The sequence below is a fragment of the Malus sylvestris genome, chromosome 13, assembly GCF_916048215.2.
Source record: "Malus sylvestris chromosome 13, drMalSylv7.2, whole genome shotgun sequence".
Taxonomy (NCBI): Eukaryota; Viridiplantae; Streptophyta; class Magnoliopsida; order Rosales; family Rosaceae; genus Malus; species Malus sylvestris.
In genome coordinates, this window is record NC_062272.1 from 22,731,663 (window position 1) to 22,744,189 (window position 12,527).

Here is a 12,527-nt window from a genome sequence, read left to right on the forward strand (position 1 = left end):
GTCAAATTTAAAATTTTTTACCGTTGGAAATCCAACGGCACTGAAGAGGGCCGGTAGCTCTAATCCGGGTGAACACAAGTGGGCTGACAAGCGGGCCCCGCCGCCTGCACCCTTGTCTCCTACTCACGTCCAGTCGCGAGTATGCTGTACGCACGAGCCAAATAGGCCAGCCTCTGGGTCTGTCCGAAATGGGCTGGTCTGTTGCCTAGCTTGGGCTGGGTGCCAGGCTGTTTTGCGGGCTGGAGCAGATTGACAGGTTGCTGGGCTGAGTTTTGGACAAGGTGCTGGGCAATTTTGTGTCCGGTGGAACTGCTCTGAGGCGTTAGCAACGGTGAAGTTGCTCTGAGGTAAATTCGATACAACTCTATAAAGAGCGGATAGACAGAGTGTTGGAGAGAGAGAGGAGAGAGAGCAGCGAGGAGAAGAAAATGGGGGGAGGAATGGAAGCAAACAAGAACAAGTTCATAGAGGAGTGGGGATCCGTCAGAGAAAATCTCGAGTACAACTTCCGCTGGACTCGCCGCAACTTCGCCCTCGTTGGCATCTTCGGCATCGCCCTCCCTATCTTGGTTTACAAGGGCATTGTCAGAGACTTCGTAACCCCCTCTCTCTCCTTCTCTCTCTCAATTATTTCTGTTTATTTATATATTTGTTTAATTTTGGGAATTAATCCTGTGGATCCGTTTGGATTTTGCCTAATCGATCGCAATAGGGTTCCAAATATGTTGGTTTTTGATTCCTCAGTAGCTCGGTTTAGACTGTTTTCTATTTGATTTTATAATTTTCAGAAATTGTTTGACTTTTAAGATATCAATTTTCTCAAATTATGATACGTTGAAACATTTGGGTTTTGACCCAAATTGTGTTTTGGGGAAAGAACAGGTGTTTCTTCTTTATTTTTCGTCTGGCTTGGGGGTCGTAAAATTGGTGTAGAATCATCATTTGTGAAGTGTTTGAGCTAACAACCTCTGGCATTTTTAGGGGTTTTATCAAATTCCATCTTTTTTATAAAATTGAGTTCTGCATGAATAACCTTCTGTTGCAGGAGTTAAATGCAGACTGGGAAGCCTTTCTTTCGCTTTGAAATCGTAAGAAAATGCTAGGTTAGATGGGAAAATGGGTCTGAAATGTCCCTCGGTTAGGAGAGCTCCATTACTGTGGGGGTTTTAGAGCATTTGTTGGGTTGTGAATTCTGTTGGAGAAATTAAAGTGATATTTCTCTGAGACTTTGTAAATGATTAACATAGATAGTAGAAGAGGTGTCGCTGTGAGCGGAAATCTTTTTGTAGGAACAAGGGTTTACGGGCCTTAATCAAATCTAATGTTACCAGCCTGAAATCTTCTTCTTCCTTATAACTTTTTTCTTTTAGGGGGGAAGGGGAGATGAAGTTTATAGGTTTTAAGTTAGTTTTCTATTTGATTCTTGTTTTGCATCGTTTTTCTTTTTCTTGTTTGTTGCTGCTGTATATTAGAAGGTATGGTCGCGGTATGGAAGCTCTTGCGAAGCAAGTTGTCCTTCTGCATCAGTGGTGTCATGAAATGCATTTCTGTTATTTTTTCATTGTTTGAACTTGTTCGTCGGCAATCAGTTGCCAAATTACCGGATATCATTTTTGTTGTAAAGTCCTGTCCTTTGTCCAATTTCGTTTCCTCCCCCAGCCTAGTGATTTATATTCTTGTTGCATACTATATCTCACTGTATATTCATTGTTGGACACTTCTGTATTTCCATGTTCACAGTTTTCAGTTGTACTTATTTCAGAGATGAACACTTGTAAGGGTAAAGGCTTCAAAGTAGTCGGATTTTTCAAAAACTTCAGATACTGAAAGTTAATAGTAATATTGAAGGGCTTATTGTTTTGAAAGATAGGTTTAATATTAAGAATCAAGTACTCTTACCCTTGTTCTTTTATACTACTACAAAAACTTTGATTACTTACTAGTCAGTATATTTATCCCTAGTATTTTGCATGGTTGCTATGGTTGGTTAAACATTTATAATGCATCTCTATCTGTTTGGTTGATTACTTGTTCGAGTGAGTTCCCACACTATCACCGCAGAAACAATTTCGACATTCCAGTCTTTGCTTTCAATTGATTAGCTAACATTTGAGTATTCTCTGATGACAGCACATGCAAGATGAGGATGCAGGCAGACCATACAGGAAGTTTCTATGAGTAATCAGAGAATGTTTGACAATAATTGTGGGACTAGTCATAGAATGTTCCCTACTGAACCGCAAGTATCCCTCTCCTGGTAGAGGGAAGTGTTTCCTTTTCTTTGTTGATCTATGGAACGTAATGTTAAGAGGTATGCATTGCGTTTGGATTGTATTTGTCTCTTAAGAATGCTGCACAATCAATGGTAAACTTCTGCCGTTTGTAATATTTCCTCCAGTTCGTTTCCTCTCATTTATTCGGTTTATCTGAATAAGAGATGTGATCATGTTCCTTGAGAAACGGAGGCATAGCCATTGGATTGACACCCTGTCACGTCGAAGTATATACATTTTGTTGGAGTTTGAATGAAATTTCAACTCAAATGTGGGGTATTATTGGAAATTTGAGTAGTTTGAGTAGAAATTTCTTTGTCCCACATTGGCCATTCCCAAAAGATTTTATCACTTTATAAGGTTTTGTCCTTTAAAGAAAGTGATTGGAGTAATAGGTCTGGAGACTAAAATTGGGCTCACCCTTGGGGTTGGGCTTTGGGGTGTAATAATTAATTGGTAATTAATATATAATTAATATATATTTAATGTATAACATGGCTCACTGACCTTTTCAATAGGATTTTGAAAACGAAGAAGATGCCAAATGAGTGGCGAACGAGCACTTTGGTGCCTATCTACAAGAATAAGGGCGACGTACAAAATTGCATGAACTATAGGGGTATTAAGCTAATGAGTCATACAATGAAGCTCTGGGAGAGAGTCATTGAGCATAGATTGAGGCAAGAGACACGGGTTTCGGACAACCAATTCGGGTTCATGCCAGGGCGCTCAACCATGGAGGCAATCTATCTCTTACGAAGATTGATGGAAAGATATAGAGATGGGAAAAAGGATTTACACATGGTCTTTATAGATTTGGAAAAAGCGTATGATAGGGTCCCAAGAGACATTCTTTGGAGGATTTTAGAGAAGAAAGGAGTACGAGTAGCATATATCCAAGCTATAAAGGATATGTATGAAGGAGCAAAGACTGCCGTAAGAACTCATGAAGGACAAACCGAAAGCTTTCCCATAACTGTAGGATTACATCAAGGCTCATCCTTAAGTCCTTACCTTTTTGCGTTGGTAATGGATGAGTTAACAGGACATATTCAAGATGATATTCCTTGGTGTATGCTTTTCGCAGACGATATAGTGTTGATAGATGAAACTCAGGAAGGGGTAAATGCAAAGCTTAACCTTTGGAGAGAAGTGTTGGAATCTAAAGGTCTTCGCCTAAGCCGATCAAAGACAGAATATATGGAGTGCAAGTTCAGTGCAAATGGAGGCCAAAACGAGTTAGGGGTGAGGATCGGAGATCAAGAAATATCAAAGAGCGACCGTTTTCGTTACCTAGGATCTATCTTTCAAAAGAACGGAGAATTAGATGGAGATCTCAACCATAGAATACAAGCTGGATGGATGAAGTGGAAGAGTGCATCCGGCGTGTTGTGTGACCGCCGTATGCCACTGAAGCTCAAGGGAAAATTTTATAGGACAGCAATAAGGCCGGTGATGCTGTATGGCACAGAATGTTGGGCGGTGAAACATCAACACGTACACAAAATGGGTGTAGCGGAGATGAGGATGCTTCGTTGGATGTGTGGGCACACGAGAAAGGATAAGATTAGGAATGAGGATATCCGGGGTAAAGTAGGAGTAGCCGAAATTGAAGGAAAGATGAGAGAAAATCGGTTACGATGGTTTGGACATGTGCAAAGAAGGCCTACTGACGCTCCGATTAGAAGATGCGACTATGGTACAGAGGTTCAGGGCCGAAAGGGTAGAGGAAGACCTAGGAAAACTTTGGAAGAGACTCTAAGAAAAGACTTAGAGTACTTGGATCTAACGAAGGACATGACACAGGATCGAGCACAATGGCGTTCTAAGATTCATATAGCCGATCCCACTCAGTGACTTGGATTCTCCAAGTCTCCAACCGAGAAGTTTTCCTCACTCGGGAAATTAAGGGAACACTACCCCAACCTACATGCTCCACTCAGAAAGCTTCAACATACAAGCTTCAACAAAAGAAAATTCAAAGAACTTAGCGAAGAAGGCTTTGGTGTATTTAACACAATACGTTGAAATGAAGGAAAGCTTATTTATTGATATCCCCGATAAGCTACAAATATGTACATATACATGAGTCAAAATAAACAAACAAGAGGGAGCCTTCACAAAGGTTGCTTAGGAGAAGTCTCAGCAGTCGGTAAAGCCCCAGAAAGAGAAGGCACCGGAGGGGGATCATTTGGAGCCTCAGTACTGGACAGAACCCTAGAAGGATGAGGCATCAGAGGTTGATCATTTGGAGCTTCATTACGCGGTACAGCCCCAGAAGACGAAGACAATAAATGCCTTTGGAACAAACCCACAAATCTCTGATGATCAAGTAAAACCTGACCATCAGTTTCCTTCATCTGGTCAAGCTTCCTCTTCATGTTTGTAGCATAGTCATGTGCGAGCCGGTGCAACTGTTTATTCTCATGCTTGAGCCCTCTAATCTCCTGTTTGAGACTCATCACTTCAGTCGCCAATGATTCAACTTGGCGGGTTCGAGCAAATAGGCGTTGGGCCATATTAGACACAGAACCTGCACACTGAACACTGAGAGCCAGCGAATCCTTAACAGCTAACTCATCAGACCGTTTGGAAAGTAGTCTGTTATCTTTGGGAGTGAGAAGGTTCCTGGCCACCACCGCAGCGGTTATATCATTCTTCATCACGGAATCCCCAACGGTAAGAGGACCAGTAGGGGAGACGAAGGATGGGCGCCATATGTTGTCTGGAGAAGGCGGGGCTGCCTCTTCAACAAGGTTCAAGTCAAAACGACGGTCGGAGGGACCAGACATTTTCAAAGGTGTTGAAGAGAGAAGAGGTCGGACAAATCAAGATCTTAGAAGTGCAAGAATGAAGCTTCTACGGGTGGAGATTCAAGTGTGCTTTGGAACTTAATGCCAGCCCCTATAAAAATCTGCACTCGACGGAGCTTCAGAAATCGAAGAGGCGCCTGCTCAGAAATCGAAGAGGCGTTTGCTTTCTCAAAAGCTAGGCTGCTTAGAGATCACGAGGGTTGATCTCAGAAATCGAAGAGGCGTTTGCTTTCTCAAAAGTTGGGCTGCTCAAAGACCACGAAGGCCGATCTTAGAAATCGAAGAGGCGCTCGCTTTCTCAAAAGCTGGGCTCCCCAGAGACCACGAGGGCCGATCTCAAAAATCGAAGAGGCACCTACTTTTCCAGCCTTGTCAGCACCTGTCACACGCACACTCAGCTTTGCGGAAATTATGGGCATTCTGTCGAAGACTTCTGGGGAAGTAGAAAACACATGAATCTTACTGTTCAATCACCCACTTCCCACACGCAACAATAGCTCATGGGTACCACAGATAACTTTGCCAAAGTTCTCTGCCAAAGTTGAGCACGTGAAGCTTGCAGCTCCCACTACATCGCTCTGACCAAGAAGGGTAAAAGAATAGCAAAGAAACAGCACTAACAAAGTTTAGACCCATAAATTTTGAAGGTCTAGCTACCATATTATTACCCACAAGGGTAAAGGAACAGTACCACTGCTGGATAATTGGAAAGTCCCTGTGTGTCAACCTCTGTGCTTCGTGGCAAGGTAGACTAGCAAACATGCCCAACCTTACTCACATTCGAGAAAACACTCCCAATAAGATTGCTTGCTCCAAAATCGAAGAGGCACCGTCCTCCGAATCTCGAGAGCCAGACTCCCAACATGACTACTTTATTAAAAATCGAAGAGAGGGTAAAGGAACAGTACCATTGCTGGATAATTGGAAAGTCCCTGTGTGTCAACCTCTGTGCTTCGTGGCAAGGTAGACTAGCAAACATGCCCAACCTTTACTCACATTCGAGAAAACACTCCCAACAAGATTGCTTGCTCCAAAATCGAAGAGGCACCGCCCTCCGAATCTCGAGAGCCAGACTCCCAACATGATTACTTTCTCAAAAATCGAAGAGACACTGCTCCCCGAATCTTCGAGAGCCAGACCCCCAGCATGATTGCTTTCTCAAAAATCGATGAGGCATCGTTCCCCGAATCAATCGAAGAGGCGCTCGCTTTCTCAAAAGCTGGGCTGCTCAGAGACCACGAGGGCCGATCTCAGAAATCGAAGAGGCACCTACTTTTCTAGCCTTGTCAGCACCTGTCACACGCACACTCAGCTTTGCAGAAATTATGGGCATTCTGTCGAAGACTTCTGGTGAAGTAGAAAGCACATGAATCTTACTGTTCAATTACCCACTTCCCACACGCAACAATAGCTCATGGGTACCACAGATAACTTTGCCAAAGTTCTCTGCCAAAGTTGAGCACGTGGAGCTTGCAGCTCCCACTACATCGCTCTGACCAAGAAAGGTAAAAGAATAGCAAAGAAACAGCACTAACAAAGTTTAGACACATAAATTTTGAAGGTCTAGCTACCATATTATTACCCACAAGGGTAAAGGAACAGTACCACTACTGGATAATTGGAAAGTCCCTGTGTGTCAACCTCTGTGCTTCGTGGCAAGGTAGACTAGCAAACATGCCCAACCTTTACTCACATTCGAGAAAACACTCCCAACAAGATTGCTTGCTCCAAAATCGAAGAGGCACCGTCCTCCGAATCTCGAGAGCCAGACTCCCAACATGACTACTTTCTCAAAATCGAAGAGAGGGTAAAGGAACAGTACCATTGCTGGATAATTGGAAAGTCCCTGTGTGTCAACCTTTGTGCTTCGTGGCAAAGTAGACTAGCAAACATGCCCAACCTTTACTCACATTCGAGACAACACTCCTAACAAGATTGCTTGCTCCAAAATCGAAGAGGCACCGCCCTCCGAATCTCGAGAGCCAGACTCCCAACATGATTACTTCCTCAAAAATCGAAGAGACACTGCTCTCCGAATCTCGAGAGCCAGACCCCCAGCATGATTGCTTTCTCAAAAATCGAAGAGGCATCATTCTCCGAATCTCGAGAGCCAGATACCACAGACCACTTTTTCAAAGTGCTCTGACAGAGTTAAAACATGTGAAACTGACAGCTCCCACTACCGTGCTATGACCAAGCAGGGTAAAGGAATAGCATTACTACTTGTTGTTAGGGAGACTCCTATATATGTCGACCTCCATCCCCAACGGACAGGCAGAACTGCAAAAATGCTCAACCCTTCATCATATCTGAGAGGGCATTCCCAACGAAGCCTTTCGAAATATTCAGCTTTCTTTCCCCCCGATAATACCTCTGCAAACAAGCTATACTAGAGCAAGAATATCTCATATCATCAGGGTTAAAAGCAAGAGTATCCCATATCATGCTTTTTCCCTGTCTTTTCCTTTGGCCTTGTTTTTACCTGCAAGACAAGGAGAAAGAGAGCAATCAGTCAGCACTTGGAATCAAGCTTCCAGCCAGGAACTGACTGCCTGGAACCCCTTACCTGATTACTTACCTGGCATTGCTCTCGAGCACTCATCTTCAACATCTTATGTTTCCAGGGAAGATTCCGCATCTGCTTGAGGAACAGATAGGGCAAGTGCGAAGGATACAAGGAAGCATGTGGAGACAAGCGTAACAGCACACGTGCCGATACATCCATTACTCTGTCAAAAGCAAAAGTATCCCATATCAGCAGGGTGGAACGTACTCTAGATTTGATGGACTTGTTTTGACCCTCAAATTCTTCAGTCGGCCTTATACTCTGGAGGAAACCAGAAAACCCTCCAGCTCAGTTCAAGAATAAGCCTGTGGAAAGTTACTTCTTCAAAAGCAAAAGTATCTCATATCATCTCTTCTCATTTTTCTTCTCTTTATCCTTCATGCTGTTGCAAGATGGGGAGAAGGTGAACAATCAGTCGGAGCTCTGATTGCTTACCTTGTCTGTCACCTCTTTCAGCAGACCCCCTAGCTCGGCGACTTGGGGGACTCCTACTACATGGTTTGTATCGCGCTTGACCAAGCCTGAAACTACAAGTAAGCTTCAAGTGAAATTGATACATTACCTTGTGCATCTCCACCAGTTAAAGATACCACCCCTGGATGGAGGAAAAGTACTTCCAGAGAAGATGCCACATCTACCTATGAGACAGATAAGGCAAGTCAAGACGACACCACACTCCGATATTTAGAAGTTTCGTGATTACGAGATCATTCTCCCACAATATTTCCTAATGTCATTTGTACTAAATCATTCACTTGTACTCACTAAAGGAGAGCTTGAACCTATGTACTTGTGTAAACCCTTCACAATTAATGAGAACTCTTCTATTCCGTGGACGTAGCCAATCTGGGTGAACCACGTACATCTTGTGTTTGCTTTCCTATCTCTATCCATTTATATACTTATCCACACTAATGACCGGAGCAATCTAGCGAAGATCACAAAAAGCGACCGTTTTCGCTACCTAGGATCTATCTTGCAAGAGAACGGAGAATTAGATGGAGATCTCAACCATAGAATACGAGCTGGATGGATGAAGTGTAAGAGTGCATCCGGCGTGTTGTGTGACCGTCGTAGGCCACTGAAGCTCAAGGGAAAATTTTATAGGACGGCAATAAGGCCAACGATGTTGTATGGCACAGAATGTTGGGCGGTGAAGCATCAACACGTACACAAAATGGGTGTAGCGGAGATGAGGATGCTTCGTGGGATGTGTGGGCACACGAGAAAGGATAAGATTGGGAATGAGGATATCCGAGGTAAAGTAGGAGTAGCCGAAATTGTAGGAAAGATGAGAGAAAATCGGCTCCGGTGATTTGGACATGTGCAAAGAAGGCCGACTGACGCTCCGGTTCGAAGATGTGACTACGGGACAGAGGTTCAGGGCCGAAGGGGTAGAGGAAGACCTAGGAAAACTTTGGAAGAGACTCTAAGAAAAGACTTAGAGTACTTGGATCTAACGGAGGACATGACACAAAACCGAGCGCAATGGCGTTCTAGGATTCATATAGCCGACCCCACTTAGTGGGAAAAGGCTTTGTTGTTGTTTGTTGTTGTTGTTGTCAAAAGATGGGCCTTGAAACAGAAATTTATGGATCAACAATCTGTAAATGTGAATGGCGCTGTGCCAAAGTACTCAGAAAAGCCTGAGAAGTTCAAAGGTTTGGACTTCAAGAGTTGGCAACAGAAGATGTTGTTCTTCCTGACAACAATGAATATCGCTCATGTTGTTAAGGAAGAAGCTCCGAAGTCTAATGAGAATCCAATGACGAGAGAGACTGTCATGGCAATTGAAGCTTGGAATCATTCCGAGTTTTGTTGCAGAAACTATATCCTGAATAGTTTGGATGACAATCTCTACGACATTTATTCTCTGTGCAAGACAGCGAAGGAGTTGTGGGAATCCCGGGAGAAAAAGTATAAGATTGATGATGACGGTTCAAAGAAATTTGTTATCGGTAAGTTTCTCAAATATACAATGGTGGATTCAAAATCTGTTGTATCTCAGGTCGAAGAAATCCAGAAGTTGATCTATGAACTGCATTCTGAGGGATGCGAGATCAATAAGCATTTCCAAGTTGGGGCGATAATCGAGGGCTCTAATAATTAAATTATTTAATTAATTATTTTTTCGGATTTACTTAATTATTTTTTAATTAAATTCGAATTTAATTAATTATTTATTTTTTTATGAAAAGACTCATCCTTTCAGATGAAGTCTGAGAGTTCTTTCTGAACACAGAGCAAAGCACCCTTCTGAAGAGATGTCTCCCAACAGTCACACCCCATTCTCATACCTGTTGCAAACAGGCATCTATCTGCTATATATACATACATCTGCATAGCATTTAGAACACAGAAATAATAAACTTCATCTTCTACATTCATAAACCTTCTTACTGAGAGAACCACATTAAATTCGCCAGAAGTTAAATTTTCCGGTGCTGGAATTTTAACTTGATCGTTGAATCCTGGTGAAGCAGACGTCCGTAGAACTACAAGCACAGAGTAGGGACGAAATTTCTGTTTCAAGGACATTGCGGTACGCAAGCCTCGATCTTCAAGTTGTCTGTTTTATAATTCATATTCTAGTTTATATTTTGTTAGTTTCTATTGCATTTATTATTTATTAGCATATATAAATTATCACAGATTGTTGACTTATATCCAACACATTTGACTGTACAAAGACGATTGATCATGTAGTTTCTGAATGTATGGTTCAATTCAATCTGTGAACATAAGGCGGAATTTTTTTCTCTGTGAACAAAACACCGCCAAGCTTCTGGTAGCACTGTTACGTTACAATGATGGCGTCGATTGAAAGGACAACTTAGAAAAGTCCCCACTTGATCAAAAGTAACTAGTAAGACACTCTTACATGTGTAGTTCAAATCCTGAATAATAGCTTCCTGGCATCGAACTAAACGCATGAGCTTCTTCAGCTTGCCATTGTGTAAGAATTGTAGAACATAACCATGCCAAACACAAACGGTGCATATTCCCTCATAACCGAAGCCTGAAGCCAGACGCTTGAATCCCCATATATATCGTTAAAACGGCAGGGTTGGCACGGTACTTTCAGACCATGCAGAGTAATTTTGAACCAACTCCAGCCCATCAAGCTCCGCAGCGGGGGCAGTTATTCGGCTTGCGATTACAAAATGCAGATGGCCTCGAGGCTCCCGAAAATAACGCAGACTCGTCAAACTCCGGGAAGGATTGTGTCCATATCGAAGTAAAGTAGACCGGCAGTTTCTAACATGACACGAAAACGACATGAAAATAACGGGTTTCGGGTCATTATCGGATGACCCGTTAAGAACCCGTTAATAACTGGTTCTTAACGGGTATACACGCGGGTAACACGTGGGTAACCCGTTTTGACCCGTTAAGAAAAAAATTATTTTGATAATTTTAAAGGTTAATTACTAAAATATTTATTATAAAATACAATAGCCATATTAATATATACAATATATTCTATATTAAATATATAGTTTTATATTATTATAAAAAAAAGTTTTAGTGATTATTTATTTTTATTATGAGAGTTCCTTATTATCATTACTAGGATAAATTTTACTGAACATGTTGTTGTCCAAATTTAAAATAAACTAATATAGTATTTGTATAGGCAAGAACTAAGAAGACATACATACAAATATGAAAAATGTGAAAGAATATATATACACTCATGATTCATCATTATTCCTTCACGAGTACATAATGGTTACACTTACATTATCGTTTAGATTTTTAAAATCCTCGAAACCTTCATGAATAATGTTTTTTATTTGAGGGCAAAATTAATAATAATTATTGTAGAAGTGTAAAAAATGTAAAAAAAAATATACAATCACTTATAATGACAAACTTTACAACTTTCATGAAGGGGTCAGCTAGGCCTGGCAATTCCTAACACGACCCGATAATCCGACACAACACGACCCGAAATTAACAGGTGTTCGGGTCGACACGATAACGAATCGGGTATTATCGGGTAACCTGATAAGCACCTGTTCAGATAACGGGTAGCTTCGTGTATACACGTAGGTAACACGATACACGATAAGAAGAATATTAATTTAATAATTTTATCACCCTAAAAAATACTATAATAATTATATATATATATACATATATTAAATTAACTATAACAATTATATATACTATAATAATTATACCCCCAAAATATTAACTATAATAATTATATATATATATATATATATTAAATTTTAAATTAAATTTTATACCCCTAAAAACTATAATAATTATACGTACAAAATAAATAGATTTAAATCAACATAATTAATATATATATATATACACACACCATTGAACTTGATGGGATACACGAAACTAATTTCAACGATCCAACCGTCAAACTTGTTTGTATATGCTTCGAGATCGCATACGCCAAAAATCACACAAAACAAACATTCAGAGATCAAGTAATGAGACAAAACTTCTCGACGGATATAAAACAAAAAATCACGATTTAACGGTTATTTTAACTCCGATTTTGATGATTTTTTACAACTACACTTGTTGACCCTATACGAATACAATGAACCAATTCGATCGTCAATTTAAAATATTTACAAAAGTGGATACCACAAAATATTATGTTATACTTAATGAAAGAATAAATAAACTCTAAGTGTTAGTGAATCTATCGTTTCGATGGGATACAAATTCTATGAAACGAATTTCAACGATCAAACCGTCAAACTTGTTTGTATATGCTTCGAGATCGCATACGCCAAAAATCACAAAAAATAAACATTCAGAGATCAAGTAATGTGACAAAACTTTTCGACGGTTATAAAATAAAAAATAACGATTTAACGGTTATTTTAACTCCGATTTTGA

The 12,527-nt window shown here is 40.8% G+C and overlaps 1 protein-coding gene across 1 annotated transcript; it reads left to right on the top strand.

The window, feature by feature from the left end:
- Positions 1-245: 245 nt before the first annotated feature.
- On the top strand, positions 246-2,388 carry LOC126596735 (uncharacterized). The gene is made up of 2 exons (XM_050263408.1): positions 246-596; positions 2,131-2,388. The coding sequence occupies exons 1-2, from the start codon at positions 429-431 to the stop codon at positions 2,176-2,178; spliced, it is 216 nt and encodes a 71-aa protein (XP_050119365.1). The 5' UTR covers positions 246-428; the 3' UTR covers positions 2,179-2,388.
- The last annotated feature ends 10,139 nt before the right edge of the window (positions 2,389-12,527 follow it).